We start from the raw sequence: 24,561 nt of genomic DNA on the forward strand, positions 1-24,561 counted from the left end.
GTCCAAGACCCAAAGCATCTTTTTGGAGCATTTTATTACTTTTTTGACAAATATATATGAAGGTTTTCCTATTAAGGAAACATTCTTTCAAAGATAAGTTTACAGCAAATTCATTCCTGCAAAGAGACAGGAAACAGATATGATGGAGCTAACCATTTCTATTTGTGCCCAGTAAAATGCAAGGGTGCAATTTAATCATTAGAATCAACTGATAACAGTGACACAAAAATCAGTATAGTCATTTCTGATAATGAAAAACAAACCCAAAAAACAAGTATTTTTGAATGCCAATGGGACGTCTTTAAACATCCGTGTTATGATTTGGTGGGGTGAATTATTAGTTTTGCATCAAGGCACACAAGCATTGATAACTGTCAGTGGAGCATCATTTGTTTTCTTGATTTTTTTGCCAAGACACTGGTCCCACTTGGCAGTACAGCTGTACAAACTACAGAATAAAAACAAACCAAAAAAGCATAAGATAGGACATTGCATGATTATAACCAAAGGGAATCTCAAAGAATTCGGATCGATAAATGTACACAGCAATATTGAGTTCAGATCTTGGGACCTCCACCTGTGTCGAGTTCTTCAGTATGGTAGGGGGTGACATCGCACTGACTCTCACTGCTCAAATGTGCTAGCCGCTACAGAGGATGCAGCTCAGCGAGGGATCTCTTTTCCTGTTCACAAAACTCCTGTAAACTCCTCCTTCCCTGCCTGAAGTTGCTCTCCCTCCTTGAAAACGGTAAGATGACCTGAAGTCGGAGGAGAGTTTCAATGTTGCTGAAACTTCTAATGTGTGACGTCTTGAGTGTGTCGAGCACAGTAGTTGGAAGATAGCCTGCCAGAGGATCCAGCCATTTCTCCTTCCATGACTTCATCTCAGAGTGAAGGGAGGCCTGATCTGGCAGGTCCTCCTTGTACAGGCGGAACACAAGACCACTAAGAATGCTGGTTTCTACTTTGGACATTGCGTAAGGCACAATCTCCAGACACCTTAAGGTATCCAACACCTTTTCTGCAAAGAGGTCATCGATTTCTGCTATTGAATGCTCTACAATTTTCATGCTTAAAGATTCTTTGTAAAACTCGCTCAACGGCTCGAGGAGCGCTGAATGCAACATCGTAACGTGGAGTTTAGACGCCAGGGCAACAGCTTCCTCAAACCACACTTTGTGATGGCTGTCAAGATCACTCTTCAGTTTACTGAGGGATGCTTTGACATCAGGCAAGTTGTTCACGGCGAGCAACATATCTAAGGGTTTGCCCTGAAGCGACTGGCTTAGCTTTTTTGTAACAACCAAGACGTTCTTCTGCACCACCGTTGACAGAATGAACTCAAAGTTTCTGATTGTGTCAAAGAACTGAGATGCTTGTTGCTGGTTTGAAGTACTGCCCTCCACTTTCAGCTCATTCAAGCACAGCATGATTGCTTCTAGGATATCTACAATCACCTCGTGCATGTCGTGACTCTTCTCCCAGTTCTTCATGAGCCTGTCCCTCAACTCGTTGCCCTTTCCCTCATCGTGCCGGAACACTTGAATGATCACGTCTTCCAGCTTGTTCTGGTGTTTCGCGTCTTCTGTGAGCCAATGCAACAGCTTACCGATGAGAACCGCTCCATCGGCTGCCTCTTCGGCGGGACAAGACCTAGCGAGCCACACGTTGAGAGACAAAGCAGAGCTGACAGTTCTAATGGCATGCGGGTATTTCTTAGCTATCGCTAAACTTACAGCCCTCATCTGAGCTCCCACTTCACCAACACTCAGCGAGGCCTGACCTCTACAGTACTCCATGTTGAGCCCCCACTTCTCCGACAGGGCGTTTTCGATAGCATTCGCAAGGGTGGCTGGGTCTTCGCTAAAGGGGATAAAGGCCAGCGTTTCCTCACACTGGATGTCCTCTTTGTTCAAGTACCTGATGCACAACGGGACATAGAGCTCACCGTCAATTGCAACTGATTGCTCAGTTATAACTGTGAAGAACTGAGAGTCCCAGAGTTCCTTGAGGATTTCTTCACGTAGCTGGGGTTCGTAGAAGGACACGGCTGTTCTCGGTCCTGGAACCATCTCCGGTATCACGTCATCCTCGGCGGATTTCACCTCACCGTCTTTGGCTTTCTCTGCTACACTGGAGCCATCTGACTCTGTTGGGGCTGCTGGTTTTCTTTCAATGGCGGCTATTTAAAAGATAACAAATGTATTCAAATATTAATTAACACACACACACAAATTTCTACTCTTGGTGTCTGTTAGAACTACTCTACCGATATTTTGTTGCCAATAAAGCACTTACCGCTGTCCAGCCTGTGTTTTTGCAGAAATTCCATTACCTGAAAATAAATGTACAACCATGTGAGTTGTTTGTTGTTTGCAGTTTGTTTGTTTGACTAATGCAGCTATGGCTGCATTAGTCGTTTGAGCTATAAAATAGCAGCTTTTTCCAAACTGGCAAAGAGTCTTGACTTGAACACTTGGTGGGATGAATTAACGGCAGAGCTAGTTAATCAAAATGAAGAGTGTATTAAAGTTACCTGGGACAGGCATGGGCTGCTCTCTGGATCAACCTCCACGCACTTCTCAATGACCTCTGGCAGCCTCGTTAGTGTTGTGCAGTGAGAGAGGAGCATCACATGATCTGTTTTGCTTCCTTTGCATACAGTGTTTCTCAACAGGTCCCTCATCGAATTCAGGGTGGTCTTCATCAGATCACACTCCATACTGACACTAGGCAGGACAGCTACTAGCCTAAGCAGTAAGGTAACAGTTGGATGGCTCTTGGACTCGGGGTGGACTAGCGTTTCAGCGATGGATGTTGGAAGAGCAACATCTTGGTAGTTCTCCCTCCACATGGCTGCCCAGGTGTTGAGCTCTTGTTCGGCAACTTCGGGCTCGGGTAGATCTGTAAGGTAGAGACTGAAAGGCTTGTATGTGGACTCGGACAATACAGGCTGTGGATTGCAAGAAGGCAGCAACGACAGGACTGACAGAGCCTTTAGGTGGCTGTCTGAGAAGCTGTACTTCATTTCATCAATTAGACTTTGCAGAAGAGGGATGCTGAGATTTTCTCTGTAATATATTTCCGGTGATTCATAGCTGTTGGCTTCCTCTGAGAAGCACACTTGCTCCGGAGCGACCCTGGTCGCCAGCTGGAATGCTTGCTCAAACCAAGTGGAGTGCATAGCGCTAACATTTTCTAACATTTTGTTGAGAATCTCTATGACGGAGGGGATTTTTTCCACTTCACAGAGAATATCAGCAGGGTTTCCACAGCGAAAAACAGTGCTACAGTTACGAAGAGGAGCGCACGCGTTCTTCAGTATTACAAGGGTGACGATGTAATCCATATTTCTCAGAGCAGTAGACAAAACTTGCGCATGCATTGATTTGGCACCTGTGGCAGTAGAGCTCACAGCGTCTAGGCAGCTAAGAACACCCTCTAATGTGTCAGCGAGTATGTCAAAGAAGTCCTCCCTCTTTTTCCACCTCGAACAACAGGTTTCTGGAATTTCCTCCAGGGCCTCCCTCGGCATATTTAAAAGCCCGTCGATAGCCTGTGCCAACTGTCTTTCCAAACTCGGAGACTCGTCAAAGAACAGCAGCAGGTCTTCTGTAACATCCAGCATTTTTGCAACCGATGAGCAAGGCACACTTCTCGCCAGCCAATGGGCAAGGCCACAAGACTCACTGGGTGTCACAACACAAAGCGGGTAGCTCCTGAGGAATTCCAAAGACATTTTCTTCAAGCTTTGATAACCTGGGCCCAGCTGCATGAATGCCTGCCCCCGGCACTGCGACATAGGCAAGCTCCAGTCTTCCGTGAGAATCTTTGCAAGGTTGTTCGCTTGTCTATCAACATGGCAGTTTTCATCGAACGGCAGAAAGCCCAGGAGCTCGACTTTTGGAGCCGACTCTCCAACGTACCTCACAAAAACAGGTAGATGGGTCTTGTCACCAATTTTAACAGCCTTGTCTGTGATGAGCGAGAAGAAAGGAGACTCCTGTATTTCTTTCAGTATGACGTCTCTGATTCCATTCATGAGGAGCTTCACCATTTCGTCACTGCCTATAGAAGATGTGTTTTTTCCCTCACATCCAAACCAGTGACACATCCTTAATTCCTGGACAAAAAGTTCTTGGTCTTCTTCTGAGAGCTCACAAAGAGTGCTATTCTTTTTCCCCAGTAGTGCAGCCAGCCGGAAAAGTGTTGCCAGACTCTGACGATTATCACCTTTGCTCCCATTCTCATCTGCCAGTTTCAGCTCGGGCTCCTCCATCTTGTCTGGAGATTGGGGGATTTGGAGCTCCTCAGCCTCCACCTTTATGTATTCAACTAATAAACGAGAAAAAAACAACAACACAGTGACTTTGACAAGTATTAGAAACATGGCAAAAAAAACCCATAATGTCTCACAGCAACCGTACCTTCCATATTATTTTCAGTGTTCTTGTTGAAGCTCTTGGATTCCTTATCCTGTAAGAATACCGAGGTATATTATTCCAGTGTTCATTAAAGAAACCCAAAATAAAACAAACTCTATTAAAAAAACAGAAGCACATACCAGACAGATACCCTCCAAGGCTTGTGGCGTAACCTTCAAACACTGGGTCACCATGCGGTCCAAGTCTCTGCTGAAGTCCGTGCCCACCTGCAGCAGAGCCAAGCACGGCGACCTATCTTTGGGATTCGTATCCCTCAGGTACTCTTGGAACTTCTTGTGGCGCATTACAACGCCGCAGTCCTCCAGCGCTGTGCTGGGCAGCACCGACATAATCCTCAGCAGTGTGTTGATGTTCCCAAAGTACTGCATGAGCGACAGGCGTAACGTGTGAAATATGGAGCTCGGGATGGTCACGGACGCCACTTTGGTCTTCCACGTCACTCTCCAACAGCACAGCTCGGTGAAGAAGTTGTCAGCGTCGGGCAGATCGCTGCTGTAGAGGGGCGGCTTTGATTTCAAGCTCTCAAACACGTAACTCACTGTGACCGAGCACGGGACCAGGGACAGGAAGTTCAGAGCTTCTTTGTGGTCTTCTGAGAAATGATCCTTCACAGTATTGATCAGGTTGTCTACCAGTGGCACGCTTAGGCCATCTTTATAATAACCGACCGGCTTTATCATGCTGTCCCGTGGTAAAGAGTTCTCAGGCACTTCAATCTGCACTCTCAGACTCTGTGCCATCGCACAGGCCTCGTCGAACCAGTTCTGGTGAAACACCTTCATGTTTGTTTTCACTCGGTTCAGAGTGGCCACAATACCGCTGATCTGACAAAGCTGGGATGCAGCAGTGAACTGGTCCTTCTGGATACCAGCACTCAGCTCTCTGGTAAAAGAGGACGCGTTCTTCAGCACCACCATGGCGATGATGAAATCAAACTCCATGACCTTGTGGAGAAGTGCTCCAGCTAGTTCCGATACAGACGCTTTCCATCTCTGTGGGTTGTTTTTGACTTTCTCCAGACATTCGACCAGAGGCTCCAGCATCTGCACAAACACCTCGTAAGAGTCGTGCTTCTCTTGCCAACAGGAACAGAACTTGCCCTGCAACTCCTGGACTTTTTCGTAGCTCTCTCTGAGACCAAAGTCTATCACGTGGTCGAGCTGCTTTTCTAGAGCAACGCTACTGCCAAAAAACATCAACACCTCTTCAAATGTATCCAGGGCTCTTTTAACAGCAGGCACTGGGATAGATTTTGACCACCACGTGTTGAAAGAATAGCAGGAGCAGTGTGTGCTTATAGCCAGAGGATACTTCTCTTGCACTTTGCAAGCAAAGGCTTTCAGCTTGTAGGAAACATCACCAGAGCCCAGGTACGCTTGACCTCTGCAATTTTTCAAATCGAGATGCCACTCCACGGTGACTATTCCCATAAGACGCTGTACCATGACATCGCATTCCAGATCCGCCTCGAGGAATCCCATCAGCTCTAAGCGCATGACATCGAAACTGTCCACAAACCGCAGAAAGAGCGGAAGATAGTCTCTCTCGCCCAGCTTCACAACGCGGTCAATAAACAAGGAAAAGAACGAGCTCCCCACCTCCATGATGATTCCCTCCCTGACAACGTTCTCGCACACACTGAGAACTTCTTTCATTTCAGACTTGGTCACGTACTCGACTTCTCCATCCTGAGGAGGACAGGCGTCACCGTGGAGCCTGCTTTGGCTGCTGTATGCAGAGGTCACTGCAGCCTGTAGCGCCGACTTCAGAGCTTCTCTGTCGGTTTCTGCACATTTCATCTCCACAAGCCTGTCTGGATCCATCTCCAGGTTTATGAGCTGCAGTTCTTCCTCAGTGTCCTTCTCTGCGTGGTTTCCAAAGGAAGTCACTGAAAAAACAGGAACAATGTTTCTGATTTGATTTTGAAAATTTGAATTTGAAATATAAATGAATGTAATCGGAGTAAAGTTTTACACTTCAACCTCATTGAGTTAGTTTGGAGTTAGGGCTGTGCGATATGACCTAATTTTTTACATCCTGATATAAGACATTTATCATCCCAACGACGATAAATAATCACAAAAATTTTAATTTTTTTTTTTTTTTTTTTTTTTTTTTTTTTTTTTTTTTTTTTTTACACACTCGACTTGCATGAAGTGTTTTCAGCTGGGCGTCATGTACCTGGCGTCGAGCATACAAACTTATGTCTGAAAAAGCATAGTTTTAACAGCCATTTTCTTTGTGAGTCTTTATTACACGGCGTGCTGCGGGGAAAAAGCGTGCTCTAACGTTTGAGTCTGAGGTTATCTGGAGCACCTGACGGCTCTTTTTTTTGCTTCTCGTCCGTAAACTCTCTCCACACTCTTTCACGTGATTCCTGCATAGGTGGTTGAAGAGGTTTGCTGTGTTTGAGTCTGAGGTGGGGGCCGGCTTCCTGCATAATTTGCAGAGTACAGTTTTCTGGTCCGTGTCAGACTTTTCATAACCAACCCATGTCCGTGCTACAGAGGCAGCCCCTCGTTTAGGAATAAGGTCCTGGTTTGTTTTGACTGGTTTTTCCGTTTGTCATCATTTTAGTTTATTTTGAAAAGACTCAACAGGATCTTCAGCTTTATTGTGAAAGGTTTATGTGGAAAATAAACAAGGGGACGGCAGAGCCACACGCTGGGTTTATCGTCGTTGTTGCTAACGACAACACATAAAAACAGTCGCTTGTCCGTCCGTAGTGTGGTTATTTTAAATATAAGAGAAAGAGAGAACTTTAAGAAATTAATATAGCTGCTGCAGTGACCATCAAAACGATAAAATATTGCCATAAATAGTTTATTTTGTGACACCATGAAACAAACGATAGCGTAAAATGAAACGATGTTTTTATATCGTCATCAGATACATATCATCATATCGAACAGGCCTATTTGGAGTCACCAAAGTTAAATAGCAAACAGTTGATTTAATGTGGTTAATTTGTTTTATTACATAATGAGATTACTCTATACTCTAAACCAGCAACCTTTCTTTGTGCTACGGACCAGTTTAATGTCGGTCAATATTTTCACGGACCGGCCTTTAAGGTGTCGCGGATAAATACAACAAAATAAAATGATACAACAAGACAAAAACGCAGGTATTTTGTAAATATAATAATAAATGCGAATTCAGTGTGTAATTGTGTAACTTTATTAGCAGCGCCCTCCTGAAATGCACCAACAACACTGAGAGTAACGTCCTCCTCTCTGCCCCTTAATGCTCTCTGGACGCTATGGTAACGTGTAAATATTTCTTAAATAAGACAACTACACCAGGGGAAAAGACCCAGGGAAAGCGAGTTAATGATAAAAACCCTGAAAACCATAAATTTCACACCTGAGCCACAACTCTCGCAGCCCGGTACCGGTCCGTGACCCGGTGGTTAGGGACCGCTTCTCTAAATGATGGTGTGCATATTTGGCTTACATTGTTGAGTCAGTGACTCGTGTACGTTGCAGTAGTTTCTTGGAGGAGGCCGAGCATGGAGCTGGTTCAAGTGCAGAGGCCAACCATGCTGACCGTATTTTGTTGTGAATAAAGTTCTGTTTAGTTGACTTCTGTTACAGGACCACTTACTTACTTACATTGTGCACAATGAGCACTTTTCCTATATACAGCTGCATTTAACTATATTCAATGGCTGATAAATAATGTGTGAACAACAAGCAGAAAATTATTTCATGATTTGCTTTTTCATAATCTCACCTTGTGGAGGCTTCTCTTTTGTATCATCATCCTGTAACACAAACAGGCACCAATGTGACGTCATGTCAGGATAAATAAACGATCACCACTGATTAAAGTCAGATATGAAATTTGCTCAGCTTATCAACTCACCATTTTCAGCATCAGTAGGATGTCTGGGTGCTTCTGGACATACGAATCCACCATTTGTTCAACACTGAAGTGCACGTCCTGGTTAACGTAGACGTACGCCATGCTGCACTGTCTTTGATCATCTGGCGTGGCTCTCAGGTACGAGTGGCAGCGCTCCAGCACCATGTGGTATTGACCATACACGTCTGCCTCCGCGTTTACGCAGGGAACAGTTCCCAAGACCCTCAGCAAGCTCTGCACGTTCGGGTAAAATCCGATATCTGGAATCTTGAGGGTAGCAAAGACCGTGGTTGGAAGAATCCTGCGCTTGCTCGCGTGCCTCCACTTCACTTCCCAGCAGCCGAGCTCTTCGTAGAACGTGTCGGGCCGCGCGAGGTTGTTCAAGTTGGCGTCTGCTACTTTATCCCTGCGGATGCTGAAATTATGGTCGGCCATGTAAGACGGCACCAACGAGAGCCATCTGAGAATCCTCACCATCTCTGTGCTGAACACTCTCTTCACCTCTGCGACGAGGTACTGCAAGATGGGCCGGCTCAGAGTTTCTCTGTAAAAGTCTTCCAGCGGCGTCTCGGTGGCGTCCCCCTGAGCCATCTCCGGTTTGGTGACCTCCACTCCCAGCTTCTTCGCTCGACCGACTGCGTCTGAAAACCACTTCCTGTGGAATATTGCAAGCTCTTGTTGGTATTTGCTTACCAACTTTAAGGCATTGGAAATTGTGTACTGCAAAGTACTGCTGATGCTAATTATTCCCCTGAGACTTGAGTTGAGTATGCTCACACAGCAGAGGGTGTTCTTCAGAACAACGAGTGTCATAATGAAATTGAAATTCTTCAAAATGGGCTTGAGCTTGGCCATCTGCTCAGCAGTGTCTTCATCTACCTTTGAAATGATCTCATTGATGCAGTTCAGGAATGGCTCAAGAATATCTAGCATGGTCTGGAAGCCATCAGTGCCGTATTCCCAGTTCCCACTAATAGCTGCCTTGATCCTGTCCACTTCCCCTTTTATGTGCCCGTATGTCATCTGGATCTTTCCCTCCAGTCGCTTGCACAGCTCTGGTGTTCTCCTGAGTAACGAGGCCACTTCCTCTACAGTGTCTGCAACCGTCTGGATGGAGGGCACGGGCATGCAGCGAATGATCCATATGTTGAAAGCGTACGGGTCGCTTGGCGACAGCACGACTTGTGGAAACTCCTGCAGAATTCGGCAAGTGAGATCTCGCATTTTCTGACACATGCTACCTGTAACGAGATAAGTGAGTCCTCTGCAGTGCTCCATTCTGAGCCCCCACTTGTTTCGCAGCTCAGACAGGAGCATGTAAAACAGATTCTCTCCATCCATGTCGCACGGCAAGAACCCGACGAGGTGCTTTTGTGGAAACCCAGCTACTGTGACGGACCTGATGAACACCGGGATCTGCTCCTTTCCTTCTATCTTGGTCACATCCTGAAGCAGAATGGAGAAGAACCTTGCCAGCCTGAGGCTGTTCTGGATCTCCTCTCGCATCAGACCTTCGCTGAACTGCAGGATCTCTTTCTTGTCGATCTTTTCCAAACAGACCTGACTGAGCGCCCGCTGACCCCTCGCGCCTCCGATCGGCTCGTCGGCATTGATGTTTGCACCGTTGATGCTGAATCCCGTCAATGCCAGGATTTCCTTAAAGTAGACTTTCAGAGTCTCTTTTGCTTTGGAGGTGGCTGCATCCTCTTGGGTTTGGTTTTCTTTTTGCAGTTCACTTGCTGCGCTGTTCTCTCCACATCCGCTCTCTTCTTTCGTCTCCTCCGTTACTTCTGCGGCTGTGTTTTCTTAAGCATGAGAAGACATACTGATTTCAAAAACAGTCCGTCAGCGTTTACAACACGAGCACATTCGTTAAAATACACGAAAAAATGAATCGAAGCAGTTACTGTACCTTTTGTCTTTTTCACAGCAGTATCATCCTCTTCTGACTAGTTTGGTGAAATGGATAATTAAACATTTTTAGGATGTTAATGTTTGATTTAAAAAACATTCCAACAAGAGCAATTCAAAGACCTGGACAGACACTTACAGGATCTCTGGCTCGCTTCCTGCTGTAGGTCGACTGATTGTTCGCAGGCCTTGTGACGTCAAATATTGTTGGAACAGCATCTTCCTTTAACACACAACTGGATGAACTCTGACAAAACAAACATGCACACAAACAAAAATATGAAGCATCACACTGATGCATTTCTCTACTATCAAAATGTCAATACAGGGGATTATAACAAAGAAATCAAAATGATCTGACATTTGTAAACAAAGCAGATTTTTGCACTTATAGTTTGAGTGGTGTTGATAAAACTGAAGAATCTTTTATAGTTTTATTAAGTTGCATTATGCTGATTGCACAGATGTGCTTGCAAAAAAGCACTTGTGTTTGACATCAATAAGCTGCACAAACATGGGGATTTTTAATCTCCTGTTGTATGATATCAGGCTGCCCACGTGTACCTAATGAACTGGAATTCTCTACTAGCACCTACTCGCCCCACACCGAGTGTCACCTCAGTGTGGGTGGGGCTGAAAGCCCTGTGACATCATTTGCATACTACATCCTTACAATCCCTCTGGATTCTGTCGGTGGCACAAAAACCTCTGCTTGCTTGGAACCCCGGCTGTGTAGGTACTAAAACAGTACCCGGTACCAGGTTCTACCACCTAATGGAAAAGTCTAAAAACCGAGTAGGTGTTACTGCAAAAGAGCCTTTTGTTTAGTTCGTTGATCTTAACTGAGAGCAATGAGCAGCAGACCCGCTTCTCACCTGGTGAGAGATCATAGACGGCTCAAAGTGCTTTGCACAAAGTCTGTAAAGCTTATGCAGCTGTTCAGGAGGTTCTGAAGCCAAATCTGGACGAAGACAGTTCTCCAACCATTGGTTGCAGCTGCAAAACACAAGAGGACAAAGGTGTCAGTTGTTGGAGGCACAAACAAATACAGAGTAAAACGGACACCAGCGAAACACCGAGCAGAAACAAAAAACCCATAAAAGCCCCCAAACATCATTTGGGTTCTCAAAGCATTGAAATGTCTTAGGATGTACTTAATTATGCGCTGTATCCAAGCACGGCCGTCACCCACCCAACTCCCCTGATGAACTTCACTCACAGTGAGCATAATGAACAGTTTGTCACAGCGCCCAAACCCGCCTCTCTCTCTCTCACACACACACACACACACGTGTATTTGGAAAGCTCTCTTAAGGGGCACAATGAGGTTCATGATTTTATGCATTGTGGTTTAACTGAGGCCATTTCTGGAAGCAGTGGCACACACACACACACACCGCATAGATTAATGAATTACTTAACGCAGGACAGCAGCTGCTGAAGAGCATTTGGAGTGTAGTGTTTGGGCGCTGTTCCCGTGCTATGCTCAGGCTCACCTAGCTGCTAGGTGATCACAAATAAACTGGGGTCCACCTTGTAGATGTGGCACAGTTCAGATCACCTGGCCTAAGCAGCTCCTGTTTACTTTCACTTCAACGCTGTTCACTGTGAAGCAGAACTATGACTGCACTGCTTGTGTTTTTATGAACACTGAAACTTACAGCCAATGCAGTTTTATTCTTTGGCACTACTGGAACAAATTAAATGAATTAAGTGTGAATGACTGCCGTGGCTGATTCACATGCGCTCGTTTCCCTCTGACACAGCCTTATTATTATTCATCTCTACTAAATTGCTTTAGTAGTGCATTATTAGCTGTTTTGACATCAGATGGGCGCTTATTTACACTTAAGCCAAAGCTGAAGGCAAACTCCTTTAAATATGTCTTAGACCTCATGATCTGCTAGTAGGCAGTATTTCCTCTGGCATGGAGGACTTCCTGTCCACAGACACTGTACCTTGATTCAGTCAGCTAGCGTGCATCTGTCACTCAGCCACAGTCCTTATTAATTCTCGAATTTATTTGTAAGTCGGTCAACAGAGCCAGTTATGATTCACGACAACAAAAAGCTAAAAGGACGGACGAGATAACTATTAATTCACAGGGCGATCACGTGGACACTGCTTAAATATTGTAATATTTATACGCTACACAATGAGCTGCGATGGAAAATTACTATGGAACTGCGCAGCTTTGTGAGCAACAACCAAAACACCACCAAAAGCATTATTAATTACAGGTGTTTTAATTGTGCTAAGCTAACGCGAGTCATTCTCATATTGCCGCACCGCTGGGATGGTAAGTGCTGTGCACTGATGGTGATTTAAATAGAGCACAAAAAAAAGTTTTTAACTAAGGCTTCTCAGCGTGTGTGAAATGACTGAACTTAAAGGAAATTCCCAAAAGGCCGTTTTTCACGTCGGTGTCCGTTTCTGAGGCTGAACGAGTGACCGGAGTGTTATTTCACACGGACTTTTCTTTCAGGAGTAACGTTAAGTCTGCGCCATTTTCCACCGAGTTGTGTCACTATTAGCCAACATGATGTTAGGCTAACGCCAGTGCTAACAGCCTGTAGCCAACACATTTATTCTGCATGCTCAGCGACTCGTTTCTCTAGCTGCATCTCAATGAAATAAGCATAAGTCTTACCGCTCCGGATCCAATGGAAAGCTAAAAAGTGGAGTGGTCTTTTCGGATCCCCGCTGCTGGTAATCACAGTTCGCTGCGGCGCAGCAGTCAGTCATTTTGGATTGCAATGAAGCTAGCAAGCAAGTTAGCTAGCTTAGCTGGCGGTTGCAAGCTGGCAAGCCTACTGTGAGCAAACCTGTAGGACAGTCTACAGAGTCATGCCTTGGGCAAAACCTGCAACCAACACAGTTGACTTTCACTGTTATTCTCGCTTATTGCCTCTTTGCCAGACTAAGAACCTACTAATTCCATGCTTTCAAAAGTTGATGCTGCGTGCTGAGCCAAAGTCGCCAAAAGCGTGTTATCCCATCAACCAGGAACTGAGTGCTGCAATAAAAATATTCACCAGCAGAGGGCAGAATACCATGACCAAAGAGCCTTATTGTCAAGATGACTTACTCCCTATTCTGATGTAGCCTGAAAATGCGCGCAGGAATTAAATAAAAGTAAGGTTTGTTTTGTTGGGATATACAAATAAACGAGGTTTAAATTCACAACTTTTGGCATGGCGTCGTTAAAATCCTCCGTATGCATCAGCTACTGGTACAGTTCAATAAAATGGCATTACACAAACATCAAGCACAGGTGTCGTACTTTTCTTGTTCTAACTGAACACTCTTTGAATTTGACTTGGCGCTTCCTTTTCTTTGAGCACATTTGATTGTTTCTTTCATTTCAGTGAAATACCTCCTGTCTGTGAAACGCCAGACAATTCATTAAATAAAATGTGGAAATAAATCATTTATGAATAGTTTTCCAAAATAAGAATTAATACAAATTTGACATATCTAATAATTTACATTTTTAATTACTCAATTGTTTCTGTGCTGCATCATGAATTAATTCTATCCTTCGACCTTAGCCATCAAAGTAATCAGCCTTTGAATTGGCCGGGAGTTGTTTTTTTTCAGTCGGCGTTTGTCAGTTTAAAGTGCAGAGTTTGTCCTTGCATGCTCGCTAGTTCCTCTTTGGCAAGTACACTCAAGAGTCCAGACTTCTGAGGACACAGCATCAGGTTTGATGACTATGGCTCACCTTAAGTATACTTTACTGGCTTTTTACCCTTATAAGTAATATTTACAATGAACATAGCATGTAATTGACCTAATTGTCTTCTTTTAGGTTATATATACAATTCTACAGGCACTCCAGCAAGTTGTTTGGCTATAAAAGAGTCCATCCATCCATCCATTCGCTTCCGCTTACCCTTTTCAGGGTCGCGGGGGGTGCTGGAGCCTAACCCAGCTGTCATAGGGCGAGAGGCGGGGTACACCCTGGACAGGTCGCCAGTCTGTCGCAGGGCCAACACACAGGGACAGACAATCATTCACACTCACTCGCACATTCACACCTAGTGCCTATTTGGATTTTCCAATTAACCTATCCGCCCATAAAAGAGTCACTGATGTTAAATTATTATGGAGTGAACACTGGGTTTATTTAGAAGAAGGCGATAAAGAACTATGCCAAAATTCTTCTTCTGCTGTTTTAAATGTCCACAGTAAAAGGGGATATGTTCAAGCAAGAAATCACTCGTCTGAATAATTTTATGGCTTTATTTTTTTTAACAAAGAAAATGCATCCAAATTATGGAAACCTGTGTAAGAAAACAAAAACAAAACCTGAACAGCGTTCAGGGCTGCACTCAACGTTCACCAAGCAGCCACGCTGCAGCACAGGAGGCCGTTTTCCTGTAAAGGGAGGGCCGTCATCGGCAAAACAAGATGGTGAACTTGTCATTTTTTCTTCGGTTTCTGGAGCCAGCACAGCGACGCTTGTATGTGTTAGGAAGTATCTAACACCTGTCTCTGCTCCGCTGAGCGTGATTCCCGACTACGACTCCTGCTGCACCTCAAGGTATGTCTTCACGTAGGTATCAGCCAATGAATCCAGATCAAACCTAACATCATAGTTAATGTTCAAAAGAGCAAGGCTTTTGGACTTAAATCTGTCAGGCGTGCTCTCCATGTACATTGTGAAGCGCTTGTATGCCACGTTGCAGTTGTCCTCTAAAGCCAAGGCAGGCAGGACACCGATCAGTCTGAAGACCGCCAGCATGTTTGGGAAGAACTTGACGTCAGCCAGCTGCAGTGTTTCATGGAGACTGGAGGGAAAAGTCTCACCTTTCCCCTTTTTGTTCCATTTAACCCACCAACAGTGCAACTCTGCAGAAAGGGTTCCTGCATTTGGGATGTCATTATTAAATGCCTGCACATTCACCTCTTCGGGCTCTGTGGATTTGTGCTGCTCTATGACAGCAGGGATCAGCGACAGACACCTGAGAAGCTTCAGGTGGTCTTCACAGAAGAGTCGATTCATTTCTCGGATGGTGTGATTCACCACAGGAACAGACAGGTGTTCCTTGTAGTAACTCTCTGGCCGCATGGATCCACATTCTGCCTGATGCTTCCTCAAGAACGACCGAGGAAGCTTCGCTGAAATTTCCATGGTTGCAGCTATGGTAAGAGCCTCATCGTTCCAGAATTCGTGATACACGTCGATGTTGTCAGACACCTCTTTCAGAGAATGCAACACAGCTTTTAAACTGGCTGCAGCTAAATGGGTTTCTGTTGCGTTCCCTTGTATATTTTTCCCAAAGGCTTGGGTGAGCGTCATCACGTTTTTCAGAACAACCAACGCTATCACGAACTCAAAGTCGGTCAGTGCTTTTGAAATCTCTAAAGCGTTTTGTGAGACTTGATCACTCCATTTCATATCTTCATTGTCATGCACGCTGTCTATACAGAGTAGCAGTGCCTCCAGGATATCCACTGCCACTTCAAACGCATCATTTCTTCTGGTCCATCCGGTGCGACAGATCTCTTTCAGTTCGTTGGCTTTCTCCTCGTTGTCAGGGTAGAAAATCGAAATTGCGTTCTCGAGCTCCAGCTGCAGTAACGCTGACTGACCGAAAAAAGACTCAATCTTCTTAAAGGTAAACATGACAAGCTGAACCCCTGACTGAGCCATCCCACTGGCCAGCGACATGTTCAAGGACTGACTGGAGCTCAGTGTGAGCACAGCCCTCGGATGCATCTCCATTAGTTTGGCAGCCAATATTTTTATTTGATTAAAATGCGTCCCTGAGCAGGAGTGAGCTTGTCCTCTACACTTTTCCATATCTAACCCCCATTTGTCAGTCATTTCAGACAGCAGTTTCTCTGCAAGGATATCTCTATCTCCTTCGAAGTTCAAGAATCCGACAAACCTTTCCCTCTGAAAGTTAGACTCGTCCACGTAGCGAACAAAGACAGGGAGCTGCCATTCTCCCGAGATCTTCACTGGATCACCAGTGAGTAAAGAGAAAAAACTGCTTTGTTTAATTTCCTCCACAAGCTTACTGCGGACGAATTTCTCACACACCTCAATCAGCTGATTCAGCTGTTCGGTGGAGCAGCACTCCTTGTTGTCATTGTACCTCTTCTTTAGGACTTCATCTCCACACATGATGCGATTATCTAGCAATGCCTGAAAGCTGCTGGACCCAAGGCCTTGGTCCTTATTATTGGCAGGCCCCATAGGAGGAATGCTTTGCTCTCCCAGCAGGAGAAGGACTTCAAATAATGACTTCAGATACTCTTTGTATTCTTCTTCCTCTGATAACGTCGGGATGTCTTCCTTAGCTGTTGCTGCTTGAGACTTTTTCATTTCTGAAAAAGAAAAGGAAACGCTTGAAGGAAAACTCAACAACTCCTCTGTAACAAATGAGCCTGTGGGATGTTTATAGTGCCATTTTTCATTAATAAATATCTGTGTGTGTGTTGATGTTTCTACTTACTCTTCCTTCCCTTGCTTTCCATTTCATTGTCTTTGGTCTACCAAAAAAGATATAAAAAAAAGAGTTAATATATACCACTTAAAATGCCACTGAGATACAATCATAATATACACATGTGGTCAGAAGTTTACAAACATGCATGATTGTTATGGTAATTTTAGGCCTTTAATAATTCTTTTAAAGTGTCCTTTTCCTAAGATGAATAACAGAGTACTTAACTGACTGCCCAGCTTGAGGAGCTTGTGCTAAATAAAAAGCAGTGCCTGTTATTCAGACACGTTTTTAGCTTTAGTGAAGATAACACCAAACAAAAAGAAGGAAACAAAACACTTGCAGCACAATTATATTACAGAAGTCTCCCAGCTTTAGTAGAGTAAGCTATTCACAGTAGAAACCCAGTGAACTAAAGGAAAGAGAGTGTGCATGTTGATGTGTTGATGATATTGCACTGTGGTGTGGCTAAACAGAGTACGATCAACAGCACAGTGATTCCTGACACACATGAGAATGTCTTCCTTCGTGGATAAAAGCAAGGCCCAAAGCCCAGAACTGAACCCTCCTGAATATTTGTGGACTATAGTAGTAAAAAACAGCTCCATGCCAGGAAGCCAACCAGTTCTGCCAAGAGTGATCAAATATTCTACCAGAACTATCCTAGATGCTTGTTAATGACTACCAAAGGCATGTGGTCAAGGTGAAACTTGCTATTTAATCAAATATGTCCAATTTCAAACCTGTGTGAATTAAAGAAAATTCAAAAGAAATTCAAAGTTCTGCACCAAATTCTTGTATTTTCGGAATTCATTACAGATGTATGCTGTAATGAGATGCTTTTTTTTTTTTAATATGAAATAAAAAACTATACAGAAACATGAGATATCATGTTTCTGTATAGTTTTTTATTTCATATTTATATCCTGTTCATAGCTTGTACTCACTACAGCCTGTACATACTTATAGTTATAGAATATTCACAACATACTTCATACCGTGTACATTATAACATACCATAATAGACCCATTTCTGTAATATACTCACATATCTATATTATTGCTAATATATATTGTAATATGTCTATATCATGGCTAAAGCACTTCTGGATGGATGCAAACTGCATTTCGTTGCCCTGTACCTGTGACATGTGCAATGACAATAAAGTTGAATTCTATTCTATTCTATTACTACAAGATCCAGATGTTTAATTATGAATAAAGGTATGTGTCCTTTCTCAGCTGTCTTTGTAATGAATATTAAAATCTTTCCTCAATTTTAAAGACATAATGTTAAACATGAATAAAGTCTTCATTTGTGTAATGCTGGTATACATTTTTTGTGATATAAAAAAAGTCATTTTTCGACTTCATTGCTATAACACAGCCATGCGTTTACATTTCATACTGTGCAACCATGAGACAAGCGCAGACATGTCTGAGAGCTGCGTGTCAGCCTCTGTTGATCATTCACTACAAACAAAGCACATTACTTAAAAACACACCATCATATACAAATGACTCCACCGAGCACTGCTGGAGCACAAGAGAGTTACACTCCATAGGACAGGAAGACCAAAAGGCTCATGGAAACTACTGTTGCAGTTAAATGGTGGACATGCAGGGCTTTAAGCAGCTGGTTAAAAAGCTCAGCCCAAGATACAGCATCCTAATCCCAATATTTTCCAGTTTTATTGTGTTACAATATTGTTCAGGCTCCTGAAGAGTTAGACGTTTACTTTAGTTACTGTTTAAGTGTCACGCAGTTATTTTCTACTTAAAATGTGCAGCAAAAAAACTGCCTACGCTTACATTTGTCACTGGATATACTCCTGTGTCTTTATTATTGCACTATAACGGTGCTGTTGGGGCCGTGTGTCAGTAGACTCACATTACAAATTAGGCAGTCTGTCATAACTGACAGTAGTTCAGTGGAAAAGAAGGATGGAAATATCGTGATATAATTTTGGAGCTGTATTGCTCACTCTTATTGCTCCATACAAGAACTGTTGACTATCTTTTGAACCACGTTGTGTTAAAAATACAGTAGTTATTCATTCTTTTTGGTTTGTATAACATGCAACGGCTACTATTATCTTCACCCCTTATATGCAAACACAAAATGCCTCTCTCACTTTGTGAGAGCACAGAATGACTGCTTTTCCTCTTCCTCTCTTTTTGTGCTGACACACACTAAATGTCACGTGCCCCATGTAACTGCATTTATCTCATTTTGCTTTTGGTAGGCATTTCTGTCACAAATATTCCTCTATTTATCCTCCCATCCACCAAGATGGTTTGCTCGTTTAGTTTTTGGTATGCTCTATATCAAATATATTTTCATGTATATTTATTCTTTTAACTTTGGTGCATTAAAGCCTGAGTATACTGCAAAACCAGAATAGATCATCAATAATTAAAAATGTCTGACTTTATCAGGGATTCGCATCCCTGATGGGAATCCCTGAACACTTCTGATTAATTTAACCCACCGTCGGTTTAGTGCGCTTCGCCTGTCCATTCTGAGGTTGGCTTGACATATCAAAAGCAGTTGGTATGGAATCATCCTTCAGCACTGTACTCTGAGCATCCTGTAACCAAAACACATACGATGACCTCGTTAATGAGGTAAAACCTGAACTACAACAAAAATAAACTGAAACCCCAATTTATTTTTTCAGATTTTATATAAGGACTGAAAACTCCATTGTTTCTTGTAATACGGACAATTTGGACCAATAGTACTTACACTGTCAATCAAAGACGTTTCAAAATGTTTCCCACAAACTCTGTAGTATCTGTACAGGTGCTCTGGTGATCTGTCAATCAGGTCTTGCCTCTGGCATTTTTCAGCCCACTTCTTGGACCTGAAACAAGGAACCAAACTGTGGACAAACTTCAACAGTACTGTATACTAATTAAACAAGATCCTTTATTGCACATTTGCAGATATTAAAATGATACAGAGACTGACTGAATATACAATGTTGAAAAACAGATTTTTATTGAATTTGGAAACAATTGCTAGATTGGGTTAGAAGTATAGTGACTGTCTTACAAGAGATGCTTTTACAATGTTTTGAATATGAAAGCTATGAATGCACACAGAAGCTTCAGTGCATATAGATCACACAAGGCAATTTTCAAAAGCTTCCAGTAACAAATTCAACGTTATAGCTTTGTGTATTCTCGAGGAACGATGCAGGAGATCGGCAATTAGTTCTTTATTGTATACTAAGTGAACCAACATGCTCTACACAGGATACTGCACATGATACTTCTTTGTGAGACTATATGTCTCACAAACTATAGAAGCTGCTGGTAGAATTCAGACACTAATTAAAGTTTTACAAGGATTGGCCGGTGAGTTTGAACACCTAACTGCCATTGACTCGTTGATATTTACATTTTTAAAACTTTATTTCCTACCCTGCTTAAATCTTGTAACACTGCTTTTACCAAACTGTTATGACAAACCGTGATCTTCCAGATGTGCTTAGCAATATGCAAAAAAGCAAACCTACGAACATTTTTACTACCAAATGCTTTTGAATAAAAACGGTACTAAACAGTTAAATGCAAAGGTTGCAAAAAGCGTGCCATAGTTTCCTCTATAACAAAGTCTCACTTCTTGCTAGCTTGGGGTTACTGTTTGCGATGCTAACATCAGTTACCTTTCTGCATCATTCGGGAACCGGAAGAGGGGCTGAGGGTCAGATTTGCCACTGGGACAGTTCGGCACAGCGCAGTGATTTTGCATTCTATATATTTTACGAAAGAAACCCTTTTTATAAAAATCGTTTTATTTTCAGAGGGTAGCAAAAGAACTGCTAACGTCAATAGCGGAAGCTTAAAAGAGCTTCCGAGTTGTGCTTTCAAAATAAAATACTTTGGGCTAACTGGGTAATAATTTTATATAATTTTATAAAATACTTTTAGTATTTTTAAGAAAAAGATTTTTGTTCCTTATCAACTCAAAAACTACTGTACTTCTTTACAGTTTTCAAGGCTTTTTTAAAAACTACTCTATATTTCTAGCTTACGCACAAAAAAGGTTTATGAATTTAAATAGACCTAATGAAAATGCCTAGAACGCGACACATATAAGCAAACAAATAACAAATGCATGGATAAAATTATAAATTGCCGCCTCGGTATGCAATATATGCCATTATGTGCTCATACGACTTTATTCTGAAGGCTGTTATTGAGTAGCTTGACTTGGAAAATAACGTGCATCAAATGAGCGCGCGTTTCTTTTCTGTCCCATAATCCTCAGCGGTCTTTTCAAACTCTGAAAACATGCCGAGGCATAATCCCAAATGTATCTTGTGTTTGTGCTGAGGCGTGGGATCCGTAATATTAATATATCACACACAGTCATTGACTGTTATGCTTATTTTAAAAAGATAATTAGCTTTTATGTACTTGTGCAGAAAACAAAGTTAAAGGCTTGTGAAGACTGGCATAAAAGCACCGCTTAATACAGTAGAGGCTTTCATAAGTCACACTCTCGTGTATTCGTTTGTTCCAACTCTATTTCCTGACAGCTGGTGTTTAACTGTCTCGACTTCTTTTTTTAAGGGCAACATTGGGTGTGTATCGGTCAGCACGGACCGGTATTACAGGAATTTTATTTGGGTTCAAACATTTAAACAGAAGGGGGGATAAAAACCTAAGGGCTGGAAGAATAACGTTATCTGTTGTTCTCGCGCTTAGTTTGGAGATATTTTATTGGTTGGTTTTGGTTTCTCGCGATACAGAGGTGGCCAATTGGAGCGCTGCAGCGCCAAGTCAAATCCTGAAGAAGCAAAACGAGGCGTGTTTTTCCCTCAGATTGAGCTGTGGGGCTGAGGTGGAGGGGTTTCTTGGAAGATTATAACGAAGGGGTAAGTCAGTGTTTCATATATAAGCATTACTTTAGCCCACTATCGGAGACTAACGGCAAATTTTCATTATGTCCAACTTGTATTCTTTAAGGTTATATTAGCTAGCTAACGTTAATTTACGACAGAGTACTGCATATGCGTATTCAACACGTAAAGTGAAGTTTAAGTTCGTCGGTTTTACTAAATTATTGAGTTTCGAGCACTTCGCGTGCAAGATGATGTTAATAACTAATCACGCAGTGTATTCCTTGCTTTGCTCACATTCCAGCATTCCTGACTAATTTAAGCAGTTTTGAGGGGCTACACAATGGAAGTTGCAGTTTCAAGACGGAACCACATCAGTAAGAAAGTAAGCTGACATAACATGACATTTTTTTGAAAGCCCATCTTGAATTTAGAAGATATCATGATGTAATGTTGTTGTTGTTTTTGTAACAGGAAAACAAGGAAAATGCCCAGCCTGCACATGAAAGAAAGTTAATTATAAAAGGAGAGAAAACTTCTGTTGTGCCATTCCAACTGAAAAATGGCCCAAAACAGCAGACCCTACCAAAGAGTCAGCCCCTTAGAGCTAAGGCTAAACAAACTGACACTAGGTCAGTGCCTGAGGCCCAGAAACTGGCACCAGCTGCTGTGTCGTTATCAAGGAATGCTCTAGGAATGTATAAAGGAAAGATTGTCCAGTCAAAAATTGGGTGTATTTGGAAGGCAAGTGCAGGTATGATGGATCCTAACCCATCAGCACTGAAAATGGAGAACCAAAGGCCTGGAAAAATGGCAAGAAGAAGGTCCAAATCTGCTGCTGAGATGCAGAGACATGGTACTCAAAAACCTGCACCAGTGAGGTCCAAGTCTGTGTCTGATGGACCTGCTCAGGTTTCCAAGCCTGCTGCCAGCAGTCGTCGTCCTGCTGGATTCTCCTCTGCTCGCCCACCTGCAAGAATCGTCCCAGCAACACTAACCACTGCTGGCTCTAGAAACACTACTGTGGCTCCCACCAAGGCAGGTGGGACTCACAACCCAAAGACACAGATTTCAGAACCTGACAAGAAGGTCAGCAAGCCTCTTGCCTCAAACACTATCAGTCAATACAGATTTACTATGGAGACTGCAGAAGAGAGAAAGTAAGATGTTCCACACATACATGCGATGTTTGCTATATAACAATTAAAAAAAAAAAAAAAAAAGGTAATTTATTTATGTGCTTTCTACAGAGCAAAACTGGCTGAGTGGCTGGCTTCAAAGGGTAAGGCTCTCAAGAGACCAGCCATGTCGACAGCAAAGCCCTCCAAAACCAACGTTTCTACAAAACCTGTCGTCAAACTTCAAACTCAGCCTGCTGCACGCCACATGCCTGAGCCAAGACTGGAAATGTACAACGCTGACACTGCTGTAGGCACTGTTTCCTGTGGAGATACTCAGAGGGCAGGACCAACAGCATCCAGCCAAACTCCAGTGATCATGAACACTACACTAGACCTAGAAACTTCTGATGGGGATCTGTCTGCTGAGTCACAAGACAGAGTGGATGATGTAAGCAGAAATGGAGCATGGTTTCATCCTCTAATTAGCTCGATTAAAATGTATAATATTGAACATCAAAGATCTCCCTTTGTTTTATAGATTGTTGTGAATCTCTGTGATGCCTTGGAGGCCATGGAAACGCCATCGAGATGTAGCAATGGTAAAATAATCAGCATTATGCAGTTCTTTAAATATCTGATGCCTTTGTTTACATATTTGTCATTTGTGTTGATAAGAACTCACAGGTTTGACAGATAAATGCAACAGTGAAATGGAGGACAGCATAAATGAATGTAAAGCGGAGGAACTGAAGATTGACATGCCTGAGGATGCTGGTAAGCAGGTGAAGGATGAAGCAGAAGAAAGCGATGATCAGAAAGTGGAGATGGATTATGTAGAAAGTGATGATGACGACGTGATAGAGACGACTCCAGAGATGGAGGATGCATCAGTGATCAAATACAGCGTGAAAACAACGCCATACTTGCAAAGGTGAGCCGGTCAACTTTGTCTTAGCAAATCTATTCAGTTGAGTATTTGAGCCACTTCGTTCTTAACTCTTACAAAATGATTCTCTCAACATTTCAGTGTCAGAAAAACAATTGAAGGCGAGGTCGGCACGAGTGCATCCAGGAGAAAGAGCAACATTAATGATCTCAAGTTTCTGACACCTGTGCGCCGCTCCTCCCGCATCCACAACAAATCCAGCCAGCTGCCCAAGATGCTCGTCGATCACGATCCCTGCGTGTCATCGCTGGCTGAGCTGGTGAAGCTGGATGATAATCCTAACGCCTACATCTACAGAAAGAACACTGCACTCGTCGCGGATCTCCCGGACAAGTCCAGCCTCTAAAGAAACCTATATTTGTACTATTTCTAAGGGGGGGTGTATTCAGCAATGCTTGGTACTCAACCTAATTGACACTTTAAAGATGATTTTAATATTGAATTGTCCTAATATGAAATATTTTACTGTATTTATGTTCATGCTGTCCTGCTTTGTTTCCTTGAATACTAACTTTTCTAAAGTTAACACTTTACGACAATTAAACACTTTTCTGAAGTTGTCTTTAAAAAATGAAGTCTTGAGTGCATCTTTTTATAGAACCTATGTAATGAATTGAAACTGTCTTCCATCTATAAAGTGAGCAAGAGTTAAAATTATGATAAGTAACCCTACATTCTGGCAGCTAATTGGCTGTTGTTCACTGATGTCGGACCATCACATTTCAGAGATTCCAGAGTAGCTCATGGATAATTTGTTCCCTGGCAGAAAATGAGTGGGGAGACTAAAACGAAAGTAAATCCAATCATTTTCTTGCTTTCCATATGAACCATTACCTGCTCAAGCGTGGTTGGTCAGCAGTAAACTCTACAAACATTTTTGCTCCTAGCCTACTGTTCAAAGCGTGAGAAACAAGAGGATCGGGCAGCCAACAAAACTGATCCAACTGAATATCAACAGCT

The 24,561-nt window shown here is 42.9% G+C and overlaps 3 protein-coding genes across 3 annotated transcripts; 1 reads left to right on the forward strand and 2 right to left on the reverse strand.

Annotated features, from left to right (window-relative positions):
- Positions 1-17: 17 nt before the first annotated feature.
- On the reverse strand, positions 18-13,250 carry LOC146660143 (uncharacterized). The gene is made up of 11 exons (XM_085419876.1): positions 12,874-13,250; positions 11,099-11,219; positions 10,363-10,470; positions 10,225-10,261; positions 8,313-10,117; positions 8,181-8,211; positions 4,565-6,333; positions 4,428-4,476; positions 2,537-4,335; positions 2,299-2,335; positions 18-2,182 (listed from the first exon to the last, which is right to left on the reverse strand). Exons 1-11 carry the CDS (start codon positions 12,966-12,968, stop codon positions 648-650), a joined length of 7,386 nt encoding a protein of 2,461 aa, XP_085276002.1. The 5' UTR covers positions 12,969-13,250; the 3' UTR covers positions 18-647.
- Positions 13,251-14,454: 1,204 nt separating this feature from the next.
- Positions 14,455-20,546, reverse strand: thap12a (THAP domain containing 12a). Its single transcript, XM_085419877.1, has 5 exons — positions 20,356-20,546; positions 19,431-19,548; positions 19,174-19,272; positions 16,691-16,727; positions 14,455-16,562 (listed from the first exon to the last, which is right to left on the reverse strand). Exons 1-5 carry the CDS (start codon positions 20,439-20,441, stop codon positions 14,746-14,748), a joined length of 2,157 nt encoding a protein of 718 aa, XP_085276003.1. The 5' UTR covers positions 20,442-20,546; the 3' UTR covers positions 14,455-14,745.
- Positions 20,547-21,444: 898 nt separating this feature from the next.
- Positions 21,445-24,172, forward strand: LOC146660145 (uncharacterized). The gene is made up of 7 exons (XM_085419882.1): positions 21,445-21,570; positions 21,839-21,919; positions 22,009-22,694; positions 22,785-23,103; positions 23,194-23,254; positions 23,331-23,586; positions 23,683-24,172. The coding sequence occupies exons 2-7, from the start codon at positions 21,878-21,880 to the stop codon at positions 23,945-23,947; spliced, it is 1,629 nt and encodes a 542-aa protein (XP_085276008.1). The 5' UTR covers positions 21,445-21,570; positions 21,839-21,877; the 3' UTR covers positions 23,948-24,172.
- Positions 24,173-24,561: the final 389 nt, after the last annotated feature.

This window comes from Rhamphochromis longiceps, linkage group LG10 (genome assembly GCF_057381845.1).
Source record: "Rhamphochromis longiceps isolate RC_006_pf linkage group LG10, R_longiceps_female_GT1.1, whole genome shotgun sequence".
Classification (NCBI taxonomy): Eukaryota; Metazoa; Chordata; class Actinopteri; order Cichliformes; family Cichlidae; genus Rhamphochromis; species Rhamphochromis longiceps.

What these genes read in the sequence shown, in the direction of transcription:
- LOC146660143 (XM_085419876.1), bottom strand. Translation starts at nt 12,968, where the DNA reads ATGACTGACTGCTGCGCCGCAGCGAACTGTGATTACCAGCAGCGGGGA. An exon ending in CGTCTATGATCTCTCACCAG is followed by an intron (nt 10,471 to 11,098) that starts GTGAGAAGCGGG and finishes TTGTTTTGTCAG; the next exon opens with AGTTCATCCAGTTGTGTGTT. An exon ending in TCCTACTGATGCTGAAAATG is followed by an intron (nt 8,212 to 8,312) that starts GTGAGTTGATAA and finishes TTTGTGTTACAG; the next exon opens with GATGATGATACAAAAGAGAA.
- LOC146660145 (XM_085419882.1), top strand. Translation starts at nt 21,878, where the DNA reads ATGGAAGTTGCAGTTTCAAGACGGAACCACATCAGTAAGAAA. An exon ending in GGAACCACATCAGTAAGAAA is followed by an intron (nt 21,920 to 22,008) that starts GTAAGCTGACAT and finishes TTTTTGTAACAG; the next exon opens with GAAAACAAGGAAAATGCCCA. An exon ending in GCCATCGAGATGTAGCAATG is followed by an intron (nt 23,255 to 23,330) that starts GTAAAATAATCA and finishes TGTGTTGATAAG; the next exon opens with AACTCACAGGTTTGACAGAT.
- thap12a (XM_085419877.1), bottom strand. Translation starts at nt 20,441, where the DNA reads ATGCAAAATCACTGCGCTGTGCCGAACTGTCCCAGTGGCAAATCTGAC. An exon ending in AAACGTCTTTGATTGACAGT is followed by an intron (nt 19,273 to 19,430) that starts GTAAGTACTATT and finishes TTTTGGTTACAG; the next exon opens with GATGCTCAGAGTACAGTGCT. An exon ending in CGAAGCGCACTAAACCGACG is followed by an intron (nt 16,728 to 19,173) that starts GTGGGTTAAATT and finishes CTTTTTTGGTAG; the next exon opens with ACCAAAGACAATGAAATGGA.